We start from the raw sequence: 18,012 nt of genomic DNA, 5'->3' as shown, positions 1-18,012 counted from the left end.
TATTTTGGGGAAGGTGTAGTATAGGCAATGATAGCCTTTCAAACTCGAGCTCTTGTTTGAGGAGTCCCAGGTTCGAAACCCAAGCGAATGATCTCGCATCTCTGACTTCTCGAAATTATGTGCGTATTACATATTAATTATCACTTGCTTTAATGATGAAGGAAAAACCTGGTAATGGTTTGAGCTCGAGGTCTTCAACCCATATAATATAGAATGGGTAAATCCTGTTTAAAAATAATCTCAAAGGCACGTGAAGTCTACCAATACGCACTAGGCCAGCGCGGTGGACTATGGCTTAATTCTTCTCACTCTGAGAGGAGGGCCGAACCCAGCAGTGGGACATAACGGGTTGATGACGAAATCCTGTTTTAACATATTCAATGTTATGTGATCGTCAAGGTCGAATCGACTTTAGGAAGTTTTGTAGTTACTGTTAGATCAGTCGTCAACTTTCCTTTGAGAAGTAAAGACACTTCCACGTTAATAATGCCGGCATTGTCTTTGATATTGAGTAAATTGCGTACGAGGTATCGCATAGCGTTGTTGATAGGATTGATAATAGGTATTGTGAATGTAGGCAGAAATGATGTTGTTTATTTTTAATGATAAATATTTTAATGTTTTTTTTTTCAATGTTTACAGTTCTGTTAATATTAACAATAAATGTCAGTGGAGGAAGGGATAACACACTAACTAATCAAAAACAGGTAATATATACATTTTGTTAGTTTCCTTATTTTTGAATAAGATTTTTTAATGCTAATTATAATGTAATATAATATGTATAAGTATTTTATTCCTTTTTAAAGTTCAGTTCGATGCAAAATTAATTAGCAACAATTAATACATTGTCGACTATAATAATAGTACCTACCATACGAACATAGCAAGGCGGAAAGTGATCCTTAAATTGAAGAAAATTTGATTTCGCTCCCTTGATAAATTTGGAATAACAAACAATAATCCTCGTACAGTATTATGATCAGTATTGACAAATTACTATTATGTATTGTAAAGATCAAATGCTTTACGTTACACGTAACATTACATGTACGATTATGTTTGCAGCAAGGTATAAATAATTTTTGCACATAACTTTGAAAAATTAGAGGTTTGGGAATCCAACCTCAGACCCCCCTAATGAGTGACCGAGTATCTGAACCTCTAGGCTATCACTGCTTTTTGCACTCTTGTCAAATTGTCACAAATTAGAAGGCGTGGATAGAGCGTTTGACTTGGTTCATGTAGGTTTGCAAGGGCTTGTAGCATAGATTTTGACCAAGCCAAATGTTTGCCAAGGCTAGGAGTTTGCGGCAAACGCCAAGCGTGTGGACGTGACATAACGAATGTATCAATTAGATACAGTTAATATACAGAATTGAACCAGACTTCTAGGTACTTTAATTAAGGTAAATTATAATTATCATTATGTTCTGTTTACGGTAAACTGAAATATGTGTAACATAACGCCAGTAAATAATCAATAGTATAGTTTGCGCCAAACTGCTAGTCTGCTCTGAAGTTGTTGCGAGCAGGTTAAGTCATATAATTTGCTATGGCGACTCGATTATTTCTATATTGAGAGCCGACTAGCAGTTTTACGCGGACTATACATACCTATTTATTCTCCTACTCTGGCATTCTTTAAAACATAGTCATACTAACTTGTTTCGAATCAGTTTTTTATGTGAGATTACCCACACTACAACGTTCGTCTACAATTTTTAATATACTGTTCTATAGTCTGATTCAGAATTAGATGTACAAAATGTAAACAAAGAAATGTCATTGTGAAAATACGATTACATGTATTGTAAACCTTAATAAATTAACAAGAAGCTAAATCTTTAAGAAAATCAACAAAAATCAAAAATCTAATAACTACACACAATTTAACAAACGCGCTATGAAAATGAGAAAACAATAGAGTTCGACCACGATCACGAAAATGAATAACATCAACTACGAAACTTAAAAATGGCGGCACAAAAAATGTTTTGGATCCCTATTGTGTTACCTTTATCACATTTTTTTTTACCATAAACCTTGTTTTTATTATTATGACTGTATGGAACGAAATTGAGTTAACATAAATACTAGAAAATATTAATTGATCTTAATTTATGTGGATTTTAATTTTATTCTCGTTGTATTACTTTAATATTGGCAAAAATAAGAAATTACCATTTGAAACATATTTTCTTGATAGGATAACATTTTTGTTTACATTTTGGACACCTAATTATGAATCGGACTATAGAATCAAGTTTTTGCGGACCAATCATTTTCATAATATACTGAGTTTGTTTCATAATATACTGTACAATTATGAAATAGATTTATTCACTCTCACATAATGCTTCTGTTTCTAAAATCCATTAGTTGTTTATATAACTTGTTATTCTTAATAAAAAATTAAACGTAATATTATGAATAATTCAACGGCCATAGACATTTATATGAATCATCTTGAAATACAATATAATTAAGAAAACTACGTCATATATTTTGTTGTTGTAAAGACGCTCGCATTATTTTATCAATTTATAATTACTATTTGTACAATAACTTACTGATGACTTATATGGGTAAGACGGTTTGTATGCTTTGTGTCAAAGGTCAAATAAGGTCAAAAAAGATGTGCAATGCTACACATTTGCATATTCTTATAAAGTTTTTATTCATCTATTTTTCGTTATTATAAGTGTTTTAGTGGGTTTTCATCACAATAATTCTATAACAAAATGAATTGCGAATTGGTAGATTGTCATTGTCATTCAATAAGAAATGTCTGACATGAGAGGTGGGATTAATATTGCGAGAATGTCTATATTATTACTCTTGAGTAATATAATTAATGAGGATTAAAATAACAACCACTGAAAAAGCCATGCGTAAACAGTTGTTTATTATATTTTGTACTAACATTCCGTCCGCAGTGTCCGCGATAACTCCAGAACTATTAAAATGTTATAACTATTGTTATGCACGTAAACGGAATATAATTTTGAAATGATCAGTTGAATTTTAAGAGACAAGTACGTACTCAATGTTCCTCATACTGAAGCTCATTATAATTGTGCGAGTTTTTTTTTTCAAAAACGTAAATGAAACAAAGACATATAGATCATTATTACAGCCGTTTATTGCAATTTTGTTTATATGTAAGGATGAATCCATTTTATGTACGTATCTTTACCCTATATTATAAATGGGACAGTGAGTTAGTTTGTTTAAATGCTTTCACACCTTAACTAGCAAACCATTTGTCATGAAATTTTCTATACACGTTGTCAGTCCAGAAAAGGACATAGGATAACTTTTATCCCAAAAAATGTACTGTTGCCGAGGCATACATGAAAACAACTATTCATCGACGGCAAGCGAAGTCCTGGGTAAAAGCTAGTGCACTATAATGGGCTATTTTCCTCAAACACTATGTAGTTCAAGAAACTGACAGTTTCTTACTTCGCTTTAGAGCAGTCAGTTAAATTTAAACATTCAAAATATCCAATAAATAAACCTCAAACACTTAAATTTTGAGATATAAGAAAATATAATTTGAACTATTCTTTGCAATCGCGAGCAAAACGTGTTCATAATTTCTGTAGTGTAAAACTAAAGTGTCGTAAACTTTTGTGCGGTAATTGCGTGAATAGACATGTTTATCTTTTACAATTTAAAGTAAAATTGTCGTTAAGCTTTCCAGTAGCAATCGAGAAAAAGATACTCTTTTCTTTTAGAATTTCAAAGCAGTCGATATGGTTACGTCCTAATTGTTTTTGATGAGACGCTGTTTTAATCGCCAGCATTTATTAAGACGTTGAGGCCATTGTATTGTCGTAACAATGTCGTTACTTACACTGCGTGTAAAGTATTATCTAGTGTTCTTCATAATCTTTTTGACAGGTATTACAATTTTGGGTTCACGTAGTTTTATTTAATTGTGAATGACGAATATGTTTTATTAAAAAAAAAAACAATTATTACAGTATCAGTCATCATCGTCAGTACTATAGAAGAAGGCTATTTCACGTTATTAAATAAGGAGGAGGTAATATTTTTTGAAGTTCACTTACTGTAGGTGAAGATATTTTTATATAAAATAAATGAATTATATTTTTTTATACCTCATTAATCACGCATGGTGATTAGGAGATCGTATGAAAAATCAATTAATTAATTTGATTCGGAATAAGAAGTATGGTAATGGCATTTGAAGGTGGTAGAACCCTCTGCTGTTCGGCTACAGCTGAACCACCGCCGCACTTGTTTTTACCTAACAACATCAGTGTATGGGAGACATACTTTTTCGAAGCAAAGTACCTTGGTCTTCACTGGTAGTAACATTAGAGTCTCGTATCTCTGGCCGGCCTCACGTAAGAATCTTATCTGGGGTTGATTATAAATGTCCATAGACGGCAGTAACCACTTATCATCCTGCGGACTGCATCTTCATCTGTTATTCCGATGTTATAAAAAATACTCAGTTCAGTTCAAAATATAGGAAAGAAGAACCAGTATAGTTGAACATTGTGAGCTATATTTTTATGGGCAGCAGTGGCCACTCACTCACGTGCTCAGCACGCCTGTTTGTCACCAAAATTTTATAAAAATGGTTATAAGACTTCGATAAAGCGATTCGTCTCATGACGAATCAAGTTGAAATATTTTGAAAAGTTGTGTCACAACTTAAAGACACATAAAATATTGGGTTTTCAAGGATTTGACTATTGTGGCATCGATTTCTGGCAATATTTTATGTCAATGCAAGTGATAGGTACATCAACTTAATCTACGAAGTCCCAATACCTATTAACTTTTTCGTGACGTTACTGAATACTCTATTTCGAATAATAAGGCCTTATTTTATATTCAATAAGTCAATAATTATTAATTTTATAGATGTTGTGATATTGTATTTTGTTGAGTACCTGCTAAACAGCCATAAAATGCCATAACTTTAAGAGTCTAATCATCATATATTTTACAGGTTCACGGAGATAAAATTAAGGATACAACAGAACAAACGAAATTCCTGCTGGAGGTTAGGAAACTTTCTGCAGTGTTCACCTTTGATAAGTAAAATATAAAGATACTTCGCCGCCATGAAATTTAATGAAGCCACAAACGGATTTTATCATTTTTTTTAATGCTTGACAAACAAAAAACATTTTAGACAAAATGTACGTATAATTTACGAATAATTTACGTAATAAATAAATAAGTATTTCAAAAATTTTAGGGACTTTTTAGAACGTAGACGTGACAAAACTTTATTTACGCAGCAATTTTAACTCTTAAAACTTCTTTTCATGAAAAGTCATAGCACCGTTGTCTCGGCTGGGGACCATCGCTAAATTTATTTCTAACATGGAAATAGAGCCCATGACCCATGAGTATCACGGGCTCTATTTTCGACATTTTTATAGAGTATACTAGCTGACCCGGCAAACGTTGTGTTGCCATATAATTAAAAAAATGTTAAGGGTGAACAACCCTTATCACTTAGGGGTATGAAAAATAGATAGTAGCCGATTCTCAGACCTACTGAATATGCATATAAAATTTTGTGAAAATCGGTAAAGCCGTTTCGTAGGAGTACGGTAACTAACATTGTGACACGAGAATTTTATGTATAAGATAGTATAATATGTATTCAATAAAATTTTATTTAAGGGTTACCGCTATAGGTGACAACAAATACAGTTCAAATTTTAACAATGCATTTTTACTTCTGTGGTTGCAACGATAACAAATACTAAAAGTAAAAGACCTATGTAAACTTGGTGGTACGGAACTCTCAATGTGCGAATTCGAGTCACATTTGGCTAATATTAATTAATAATTTAATTTATTTTTACAAAACAATTAATGCAAGTTTAATTTATTTTTTACAGACTAGCAAAAAACCAGATGATAAATTCTTCACAATCGAAGATGATATAAGGATAACTAAGCCCGTGGTAAGGATATTTATGTATCATGAAATACTACTTATCCGTGTCCAAGCGCTTACCGATATAAATTTAAACGCGTAGATAAAGAATTTGACATGGTTTGTCAAGGTTTGTGGCAAAGCTTTTGATTAAGGCAGCGTTTGTAGAAGTTTGGTGTTTGCGGCAAACGCCAAGAATTCGTTGTCATGAGTTTCATTTATCCTTTATTAAATATACCAGTTCCCATTTTTCAAACATTATTACAGGCGCGGCAATCAGGAGGGACCAAAAGAACTGAGAGTACACAAACTACACAAAAATCTCCGCTAACGGTAAGGTTACCTATTGAACACTAGGTATGAGTGTATAATGTAGAAGTTTGTAGAAGTTTGGTGTTTGCGGCAAACGCCAAGAATTCGTTGTCATGAGTTTCATTTATCCTTTATTAAGTATACCAGTTTCTATTTTTCAAACATTATTACAGGCGCTGCAATCAGGAGGGACCAAAGGAACTGAGAGTACACAAACTACACAAAAATCTCCGCTCGCGGTTAGGTTACCTATTGAACACCAGGTATGAGTGTATAATGTAGAAGTTTGTAGAAGTTTGGTGTTTGCAGCAAACGCCAAGGCGTGGCGGGCAAAGGTCGTCGGCGGCCCGCGGCGGGAAGTTGAATGGATACAGTCTAAATAGTCGATTTGATTTTACAAAATTACAAATGTGTTATAGAATTATTCGCCTGTGATTTGGTAACCTTTTGTTTTCGCTGACTGATACACATTTTATAGATTGTTTGGTTCTGACGACCTTTAACACGCTTTTATTAGCTTGGGTTGTATCTATGTATGTATGTAACGGAATCTTTGAGTTCAATTTTTACTCGTTTCTAAAACCTTGATAAAATTTGAACTTTACACAGGTATCAAGGACCGATGACAATGCAATAATTTAATAACAGTTTCCCATTATCCTTGATAGGACCGCCAGGATTAATAAATTATTTTATAGATTCGGTGTAGAGTTCGAGAGATAGAGCCAGTCAATTCCCGATGATCGATCATACGGAGACCACTGATTGGTTCTTTCTAATAAAATGTAAATAATTAATTCAACAATTTCTGAGTTTGACACGGACTTTAAAAATAAATAATAGTTTAAAAAACCTAAAAAAACACGCCTTTATTGCTAATCGAACAAAAAAGTAGAAAAGATTTATAATGACAAAGAGTTTATATTACATTAGTAGAAGATCGAACAATCAATTATACGGAATCGCCTCAGAATAAAATTGTAATAAAATTTAACGTATTAGCAGAACAATTCGATTCGGAGTAGAAAGCGTGGGACGCTTGATATTTTAAATATAAGAATCATTCTATTGGTCTATGAGAGGATAGTTCTGAACCTCAGTAAAATGCACAATGCACAACGCATTGTTTATTAAATATACCAGTTCCTAGTTTCAAAACATTTTTACAGGCGCTGCAATCAGACAAGACCAAAAGTACTGAGAGTTGGCGACTATCTACACTAGAACCTCCGCTCGCAGTAAGGTTATTTATTAAACACCAGGTATGCGTATCTATAATGCTCATGTAATTACCAAATTATTTGTTAAGCGATTTAACAAAGGATTGTCTATCATATGGTTACAAATTGCTGCCTAATAATAGCAGTGTTAAGCGAGGCGGTAAGCAGTAGTTTAAAGTGGTGTATCTTTCCAAGGCATTCCAGCTTAGTCCTCAGTGGTAGCGGCGCATGTGTGGCCGATATAAGGTCTAATCTTATCTGGGGTAAGGAATCTAATCTTATCTGGGGTTGATTACAGATGTCTTTAGATGACTTACTTTCAAGTGGGCTAAATGCTCATTTGCTACTATTAAATATTTATGTGCGCTTACGTCAGAACTATTATAGCAATATTTATTTCAATTTATTTATTGCTTTTTAGTGATAATGATCTCTAGAGTCTCTAGATTGCTTTTCATATTTTTATAGGTTCATCATCTCATACTTTATATTTTTTAACGAGTTCTTAATTTCAATTTATTAACTTTACAAATTACTGTTACAAGAAGCAAAATTTTACTTTTTGAACCCAAAAAAAAATACATTTTATATTTTTCTTTGCACCTGTTTTTCCAGGCTAAAAATCGCATAAATGAAGGTCAAGCTGTTACAAAAAAATTTAGTACTTCACTAGAGGCAAGAAAAGCTCATGTTGCTCTTCACGGCCGCAGCGTCAGTGAAGCTAGTAAGTATAATACTCGTAAATAAAAAAAATAATAAATTAATACATACAATAAAAACCTAAAATCTGGATTGCGTAAAAAACTGAAAATCAGATAAAAAATGGACTTTCATGTTAAAAGTTAAATTCTTTGCAGTAGTACCATATAAATACAGGTTATTTTTGCATATGTGTGGACGCTTTGGGCTGAGCATCATATTTTTTTAATGTACTCGTACATACATCTGTACAGACATAATGTACATCTCAGCCGATAGTTTCGCTACCTCGAACTCTATTAGTAACGATTTTCCCTTCTTTCAGAATGTGTGGAATACGAAAGTCTTCACTGCAGTAAGTATTTTACTTTCTTCAGATCGCAAATATGGCAATTGTTAGTTATAATACAATGCTTAACGTGTATGACAACTATACAGAGCTAATAATTTACCCTTTAGCATTGGAAAAGAGAAAAATTGACGAACGCATCGAAAAGTTTAAGCACCCCTCCACCGGCCAGGTGGAAGGAGTTGCGATTGGTGGTCGAGATACTGATTTCGGAGAGTATGCACATATGGTACGAGTTTCATATGCTTTAAATTTACATTTGTTTCCTCAGTAGCTCGTCAATTTACAGAACATTTAATTATCACCCTTACCAAAAGCAAATGGGTTTTCATTTCTCTATTTTTTATATATAATATAGAAGTAGCAGACGAGCAAGCAGTCCACCTGTTGGTGGCAACTGCCCTCTATGGACATAAGTAATCACTCTCAGATAAGCTCCGATTTCTGCCGCCGGAGTCAAACCATTGGTACCTTAAAATAAAAATAATAACACTAAATACTAATTTGACAAGTTCTGCACTAGTTAGTTTGCCTTTCACAATTCGATATCAAGAGCAATAATGCTGGCACATTACAAAAGAAGAATCATTTTTGCTATCTTCTAAAGTGTAGGACCACTTTAATTTTGATAAGTATCCAGATATTATTTCAATTCATTTCAGTTTCAAATGCCTATGTTAATAATATAATAAAATAGGTAATAAATAAATGCATATGAACGATAATTGTATATATATTGAATTAATAAAATAGTATAGTCCGCGAGGTCTAAGCTGAGCTTTGCATTAGTGCGAGTTAACACAAAAGTAGAGTCAGATTTTATCATTTTTAGTTAGGTACATAAGTACAAGCACGTATATAAGTACGTACACGTACATAAGTTAAAGAGGTATTTTAGTTTAAAAAAATATAGTATTTTTTTTTACAATATGCAATGAAATTAATGAACTAAACTTTGTAGTATTTAAACCCACCATTTTGTTACACTGTACAATTTTATAATAAGTACCCATCGCGAAAATTTTCGCGAAAGTCTAGATAGAATGAGAGCTAAGTCTGTGATTTAAATTTTACAATGCAGAAAAATGGTGGATTTATCTACTACAAATCGTATTTTAATTTTTTTTTTAATCTGTCTTCACATTTTTTATGTTTCAATTTCATGAATTGTACCAAGTATTAACGTTTCATTTTTAGTTAATTAAAGAAATATTTGTGTTATTTTAAATTACAATTCAACAAAAAAAATATTTTTGATATTTAAATTATTCGCCACATTCACGTTTATTTATATTGGATGCCATTTTACAAAAAAATCTAACACAAAAACAAAATATTAAAAATTAAAAAAATCTGCTACCAGTACAAGAAGTGAGGAAGATGCACGATTGCCAAAAAGTAGTATAAACCGGTTTAAATCAATTAAAAGACGTAATCTGACTTCACACTTCCACTATCCACGTGCACTCACACAAATGCAAGCTTAGACCTCGCGGACTATAGGGCTCGAACACAAAACTGCGATGCGACGCGATGCGAATTCGCAACGCAGAAAATTGCGATGCGAATTGCTGCGATGCGATATCGTGCGGCATAGCGTCTCTCAGGATGACCAACAACAACAACCACTGTGCGATGCGAATCAATTCGCAAGTTCTTGCGATGCGTCAAGGGAGCGCGCAGATTTTTGCGATGCGACGTCGCATCGCAGTTTTGTGTACGAACCCTTACCTCTACTTTTAGCGGGCATTGAAGGGATTAAGAAAATACCAAGTGCGGTGATTAAGACAAAATTTTAAGGATTGGATATCACATAAAACATCGTCGTAACATTTATTATGAAATATATAAATGTAAATTTTATGTTTTGTAGGGTGCACTAGGATGGCTGAATACAGCAAGGAATTGGACATTCATGTGTGGCAGCTCACTCATAAGCCGCAACTTCGTTTTGACAGCAGCTCACTGCTCTTGGGTGTCTCCGAGACAGTTCAATCTGATTGACCCGAAGCCACAAATCGTACGACTTGGAAACAAGAACTTACTAGAGGTTAACAAATATTTAAAATTGTATTAGTTGTTCCTTACTTACTTTAGTAGAATTTTAAATTGAAAGTTTGAAAGAAAAAAATGTTTATATACTAAGTTATACTTTTTTGGCGTAGTAATAACAATTTATTTCAAAATTTGATTCCGTATTTGAATTTACAAAGTGTCACCGGGAACAGAAAATTTGAACATAGAAAATAAATAAAAAACATAATAAATTTAAGCCATTTTTAACTGAGTAAACACGTGACAAAGACGAAAGTAAATACATTTATTTCATCCGACACTAAAATATGTGTTACATCGGTGCGCGTAACTTATAAGTTACGTAACTAACTTAACTTATAAGTGACTATATTTATAAGTTAGGTAATGATAGTTAATATTACCAATAGCTGTCCAATCCGTTAGGATTCGTGGGAGGGCGATACATACAGGTTAGTGGTTTGTAAGTATTCCACCATTGGTGATCCATTCAACTCTCACACCGCTGCTGACGTTACACAAAATTATACACTGTTTATGATGCTCATAAGCTTGTTTATTATAAATATTTATTTTCCAGGTGAATCGCGATTACTACCTGGATGTTACAATTCAAGAAATAATAGTCCATCCCGCATATAAGTCTCCATTAAAGTACTTCGATATTGCGTTAATGAAGTTAGCGAAAGATGTTGTCTTTGACTTGTACATGATGCCGGCTTGCCTGTGGCGTGATGCTACTGTAGAGCCTGGTACTGAAGTTGATGCTACGGGTTGGGGATATACAAGTGAAGGTAAGACTTGGGTCTTCTCAAAATAGTAGTAGGGGAGCCCATGATGCTAAATGTGTACAAACTCGAGGTTATATAATATTTTGCAATTCAGCGGGGGGTTAAACTTAAACTTCTAGAGCGTTCCAAAGATGTAAAAAAATGAGCCAGGTAGTCATACTCCACGGGGCATTAATACATTTTCTTCTTTTTTATCAGCCGTGAAAAACATGTCCGCAGAGCTCCAAGTCGTAAAGATAAAAATTATTGACTCAATTCAGTGTGACGAAATTATTAAAACAGGCAGAAGTAGAAATTTCAAGGGAGTTCGGTCTCATCAAATCTGTGCAGGAGTGTTAGAAGGAGGTGTTGACACTTGTCAGGTAACAATGAAAAATAGTCATACCTGATTATAATTTTGTTATATTTTTTAGACAAAAACCTTAGGGAGGTGACAAATGTGCGACATTGAGCCAATACATGAGCGATAGCCCACGCCAGCGATCTTGTTGTGTCGTTGGTCGCTGGCAAACGGCAACAATCGCCTTGCGGGCTGTCGCTCGTATATTAGCACCCTTATTCAATTCTATTATCTTTCCGCTTGTTAGTTCATCAGTCTATCTAACAATCCACTTAGCGTCTATCTGAAAAATATTGATTTCTTGATCCTTTGATGTAATATTTGAATGATAAAAAATGACAAATTTGCATGCCCTAAGGATAACAATCTGTTTATTATTTCGGTATTCCTAACAATATGTTTATTATATTTATAGGGTGATTCTGGAGGCCCCATTCAAATAAAGGGACCACAAACATGTTCGAGCGTGTTTCCACTATCGACCGTGATCGGAGTGACGTCATTTGGCTTTGGCTGCGCCCGCGCAGGCATGCCCTCTGTATACACCAGAGTCTCCAGCTACATCGATTGGATCGAGGAAAACGTTTGGAAACAAGAACTACTTTTATAAATTTATTTTAACATAACAATTACACGTAATAAATATGTTACACATATCTTTTATAAATAAGTTATACTTAAAATATTGTAAATACTTTCGAAATAAATAGATTAATCATATTGTGTGTATGGTCTAATTTGTGCCTGTAATTTAAAACCTACAGTCAATGTACTTATAATTTCGGTATGTAGTCTAAAGTAAGAATTGCAACCTAAATTTTAATTTCAAACACTTTTCTATTGAACGGAGAAAATAGAATCCTTTATAAGATATAAGGAGCAAACGAGCTTACAGTCCATCTAATGGCAAGTAGATTTTGTGGTCAGATCTGTGACCGTCTCCATGTAGATCAGTGGCAATATCAATATTTATGACTAAGAGGGCCAACTTGTAAAGTTAAACAAAAATGTCAAAGTTAAACAGTATCTACAACTTTTCACCAGGCAGAGTAGGCGGGGTTTATCACAGGAAAAGGCACACGCGAACAGATTTTGAATATTCGAGAACTCATAAAGAAAGCACACGAATTCGATACTCCAGTCATTATCTGTTTTATCGATTATAACAAAGCCTTCGATAGTGTTAACTGGGATAGTCTGTGGACCGTCCTTTCCAACCTTGCTGTATCAGAACATCTAACAGCACGTATCCAATCCTTATACCATAACCATCAAGGAATGATTAAGATTTATAAAACTCTCTCTAAACCCTTCCAATTCAACAAAGGTGTAAGACAGGTATGCATTCTGTTACCGGTTTTGTTTAACTTATACATAATGAGGAAGGTATGTGATAACTGGGAAGAAGGTATCAGCGTGGGCGGAGTGACAGTAAATAATCTGAGATACACTGATGACACTTCTAGCAGCGGACAAAACAGAAATGATATCTCTCCTGGATAAAGTGGAGGGTGTTAGTTAGAGAGAGTTAGTTAGAGAGTTTGGGCTGTCTATTAATATGGCTAAAACTAAAATAATGGTAGTTGATCGCACATATAAATTGAAACTCACAGGAGCTATGAAAATTGATCAACTTGACAACTTTGTTTATCTGGGGTCCAACATAACAAATGATGGTTCTTGTGAACTCGATGTCAGATGTTGAATTGGCACAGAAAACAATGCTATAACAAAACTCCACAAAATATTAGTTGACAGGAACATTAGTGTATAAACTAAACTCAAACTAGTGACAACATTGGTTTTATTAATCTTCCTTTATGGCTCTGAAACGTAGACGCTTAAAAAAGCCCAACGTATGTGAATTGATGCCTTCGAGATTTGGCGCTGAAGGAAAATACTGCGAATATCCTGGACATCTCACAGAATCAAAGCTTCTATCTTACAAGAACTTTATAACACATGTAGATTGTCAACCTGTCTCCGCAGACTTTTTGAGTTTTTAGGCCACATTAACAGGAGAAGAGGCTAGAACCTAAAAAGACTTCTGGAAACCAGAAAAATTGAGGGCAAGATGTCCAGGGGCGCAGTCCAATGAGTTGGTCACACCACTGTATACAGTGCTCTACACAAGATGCACACCTATTTATAGGCCAACACAGCATAGGAAATGCAAAAACGTGAGAAAAGCGACTAATGTTAACAATGTAATGTATGGTTCATTCATCAACGCAGCATTGTCTTAGTTTTTTTATATGATGGTGTAATCTCTAATTTTAAAACCCTATAATTATGCTAAGTCATTGTGTTATGTGTATGAATCATGTTTTCCTGTATTGCTTTAATTTTATATCTTGATTTTCTGGTTTTCTGCGGTAATCAATTAGTAGCCTGACAATATCAAAATAATTTCCTTATGAATTTGCTGCAATACAATATGCAATTCTGCTTGCATTTGGAAGACTGAAACGATAGGAGTGGCACGCATGAGGACCGTAACCGCATGCAAGCAGAAACCTGTGTGATAAGAGAAGCTCTTAAGGTCTCTGTTCTAAGGCACAAATATGATCCTCGAAGTAATGATAACCAATTGGTTGAAACTTGGCCTCTAAGGGTCCGTTCACACAGACCGGCTCGGAGAGCATCGGCCCGCATTTTTGTTTTCACACAGACCGGATCGTATATGCTTGCAATTGGCCGGAGCGGAGCTGCCAACTATTTCACATAGACCGGCTGGTAAAGATCTAAAAGCGAATGCGGTCGCACTAGGAGCCGATCGGCTGCGCGAGGAAGACTGAGCACGCAGTCAGAGCAGGTCGGCTCCTCTTTTTATTTCACACGAAGCGCGTTCAAGCATTCTTAATGACAAAAGAAGTGCACATGCAAAATTAAACCTTAATACAATTACTCAAAATCGGTTTCCAACGTGATAAAAATCTGCTCTCCTCTCCGAGCCGGTCTGTGTGAACGGATCCTTAAGCGGGCTTCGAGTTTTAAACGCCAGACCACTGATTTTAAAGTTATATGTGTATTAGAAGTTTGTTACAATTTGTTATAAAGGTCAAGAAAAACATAAAGAGAGTTTCAAAAAAGTTTTCATAGGTGTGTGAAGTCTAGCAATTCGCTCTTAGCCAGCGCGGTGGACTATGGCCTAAATCTATTACTCAAGAGGTCAGTCAAGAGGACTTTTTTATAATATAGTAGTAGCAGACGAGTATGCAGTCCACCTGATGGTAAGAAGCTACTGCCGTCCATGGATATACCCCAGGTTGGATTAGATATTCCTATCTCAGATCGGCCACAGATCCGCTGCTACACCTGACGACTAAGCTGGAACGCCTCGGATAAGTATGTCTGCTTTACCACACCTTCAAACCAGAAGACAGTAACGCTTAACACTGCTGTTATGAAGTAGAAATAGGTGTGGCGGTGGTGCCGCTGGAGTCGAACCACAAATGGTTCTAACACTTTTGGACATAATTGCGAGTACATAATTGCAATAAATATGAGTTATTAAAACTGTATAAATCAGCTTTGTATCTCGTACTTGCTTGGTTCTCACCGGGGTAAATCCCATGTTACTTGACATTATGCGAGCGTTAAGGTTAAAATCTTAACATGCAATTGTGAAATATTCGGTGTGTCGCAAACTTTTCCTTAAACAGTTGTTGTACCTAATAATTATGTATGTATTATCCAAGATACGACTAAACTGGTTGTATTTTATGTTTTACTTTATTATCCATGAAGATTTTTTCGTATTAATGATATTTTTCTGGTTTTACCGGACTGCGGCGGACATTGACCTAAATGAAAATTGAACTAATTTTGTAATTTTACAATTGCTGTACGGATGTTTTCCAATATTTGTTTTAAATTAAAGAAATACATTTTGAACGAAGGTGCCGAGAAATCAAATAATGTAAAGGAAATATTTGAGCAGACTAGAAATTAAAGATGACTAAGATATCTATATCTTGGTTCTATCTACGAGTATATCATGGGACATACTCGTATAACCATGGGACAAGAAAAAATAGTTATAACATTAGTCTCAATTTTTTTAAAGACTTTAATACTCACGCTTAATTATGTATGGGGTTGGTTACCGATGTCCATGGGTGTCCATTTTACATCAGATGACGTGATTGTAGCTTCAATTTGTTTTAAACTTGATTTTTTTTATTTCAATCATAGATTACTCACTCCTAACAAAAAAATGTAACCAGTTTTGACAATTGAAATTGTCACTGTCATCATTTTCGTATTTGAAAAATATTAACAAAATGTAGTTTTTAGATCATTTACGAATGAAACGATATTTCTCTGCACTTTTTCTTCGATTTCGTGTTTTTGCACCACTTAGCTGCGCATGTCGGCATTGTTCCGCGAGAATTACACCATGACGGCCTTAAAATAACTGACAGAATTGTTAGCCGTTTAAACCATTTAATGGCTTCCTTCAGTTACAAGGCAGTGACATATCAATACTTATCTATGGTTTCAATCTTAAACAAAAAGAAAAATCGCAATACATCAATCATCATCTTATTTAATATACTTTTTTTTATAATATAAGAGTAGCAGACGAGCATGCAGTCCACCTGATGGTAAGTGGCTACTGCCGCCCATGAACATCTGTAGGGTCTAATCCTATCTGGGGTTGACCCAGATAGGATTAGATATTCCTACCTGAGTTTGGCCACAGATGCGCCGCTACCCCTGAGGACTAAGCTGAAACGCCTCGGAAAAGTCTGTCTCCCTTACCACACCCTTCAAACCGAAACACAGCAGCGCTTAACACTTAATAAGGTTAACTGACTCAAATCAATTCAGTGCTATAAATAACATCACCTTCATAATCTTTGGGTTTTTACGGAGAAATATTAAATATTTTACCATTCATCCTGCAATATATGCGGTGTTGAGTCATGTTTACGTTCAAAAATATTTCGAATAAAAAATGGTATTTCCTTAACAATCAGAGTTAAATTACATGCTGTAAATGAAATAAAATCACCAAGGACATAATGCTATTTGAATGGGTTTACCCAATATTTATTTGATGTTAAAGCCCATGTTGCAATAAAACCTTGAAACATGTGCAATATATAAGTATAGGTGCTTATCATTTTTGTTGTCTATCTTTATAAATACATAATAATATAGTTTATCTCGGTTAATACATTTCTATGGATAGGATATGGAAATAAAAGCAACTAAGTGAAGCTATAGGTAACTGTTTAAAATAATATTTTGTAATTTTGCATAAAAAATCGGAATTAAAACTTAAAAGAATGGACATGGTTATAGTTTTTGATTCGATTGTAACTTAATATTAAAAAAATATATGGGCTTCTTTCATAATTCCGACTTAACATTATTTTAATGAATTTTAATAGAATTAGTAAATAGTATTTTAGGTTATATTCATATAATCAGATCCGCGATTAAAATTATGTCAAAGAAATAATAGTTTACCCCGAATACATGTCACCGATTATTACGTATCGAGTATTATGATAGCACTATTGATGATGATGTTGTAAATTCTTTTATCACATTCTTTGATCATGTTTGTGTCTTATTTAGCAAATAAAGACTGATTATAAAGGCGCGGACACTTGCCTAAAATAGTTTATGTTGTTTTACTGCCGATAATTACGAATTTTCACGGTTAGGAACATATTCCGTAGGAAATAGAAAACAAACAAAAAAAGAAGAAATAAAAAATCTGAAAACAAACATAAAAAAGAAATTAAAATAAAGAGATTGAAGATTGGATTATATGCCATCTATGCAAAAATTGGGCTTACGAGAAGTATACAGACAGTCAACATCGGCGGTTACCCCACTTGGTGTTCGTGTTTACCCTACCCATGTCGGGTAAATACGAACACTAAGGGTTTTGTTTTTATCTGTTAATGTTACATTTTTAAAAGTAATATAAATGTTGATTAGTTATTTAGATAGCTAGGTAAACTTGTTCATGAAGCAATAAAAGAAACTTGATGTCTTTACTCCGCTGTGTTATTGATGTTTTCCTGTAGGTGTTCGTGTTTCCCCCACTTCCCCCTACATGTCTATATGGGTGGCAGTAGCCAGTTACCATCAGGTGAACTACAAATAACAAAACGCATAATAAAAAGTCTCCCTAATAAGAAGTAATAATATGTGTGAGTTAAGATACTTGATATTCACAGACGCATTTTGATGTTTGCATTGATCTGTCACCGCATATCTTGTAATACGAACGGTTTATTTACCTTTACAACTTATAACCGCAAAACCATGTGTAATAAACAGTCCAGTACGAATTCGACCTGTCG

At 34.2% G+C, this 18,012-nt stretch overlaps 1 protein-coding gene across 2 annotated transcripts; it reads left to right on the top strand.

Moving 5' to 3' along the window:
* Positions 1–461: 461 nt before the first annotated feature.
* On the top strand, positions 462–12,385 carry LOC140749115 (serine protease snk-like). Of its 2 annotated transcripts, XM_073082138.1 has the most exons (9): positions 462–707; positions 4,994–5,047; positions 5,901–5,966; positions 6,424–6,513; positions 7,420–7,512; positions 8,086–8,194; positions 8,495–8,524; positions 10,392–10,568; positions 11,133–11,254. In XM_073082138.1, the coding sequence occupies exons 1-8, from the start codon at positions 603–605 to the stop codon at positions 10,520–10,522; spliced, it is 678 nt and encodes a 225-aa protein (XP_072938239.1). In that variant the 5' UTR covers positions 462–602; the 3' UTR covers positions 10,523–10,568; positions 11,133–11,254. The 2 variants fall into 2 exon arrangements, with proteins under 2 accessions (XP_072938239.1, XP_072938238.1); XM_073082137.1 differs by lacking the exons at positions 462–707; positions 4,994–5,047; positions 5,901–5,966; positions 6,424–6,513 and adding exons at positions 11,542–11,705; positions 12,099–12,385 and having other exon boundaries at positions 7,421–7,512; positions 11,133–11,346.
* The last annotated feature ends 5,627 nt before the right edge of the window (positions 12,386–18,012 follow it).

Source organism: Epargyreus clarus, unplaced genomic scaffold, assembly GCF_041222505.1.
Source record: "Epargyreus clarus isolate Ecla_fem2 unplaced genomic scaffold, WU_Ecla_fem_2.2 ptg000017l, whole genome shotgun sequence".
Taxonomy (NCBI): Eukaryota; Metazoa; Arthropoda; class Insecta; order Lepidoptera; family Hesperiidae; genus Epargyreus; species Epargyreus clarus.
This window is presented reverse-complemented; position numbering and strand designations above follow the sequence as displayed.

Excerpts from the sequence above, each read along its gene's own strand:
- LOC140749115 (XM_073082137.1), top strand. The coding sequence starts at position 8,159 with ATGTTGCTCTTCACGGCCGCAGCGTCAGTGAAGCTA. Across the intron at positions 8,195-8,494 it reads CCGCAGCGTCAGTGAAGCTA|AATGTGTGGAATACGAAAGT; the intron begins GTAAGTATAATA and ends CCCTTCTTTCAG. Across the intron at positions 11,706-12,098 it reads GAGGTGTTGACACTTGTCAG|GGTGATTCTGGAGGCCCCAT; the intron begins GTAACAATGAAA and ends TTATATTTATAG.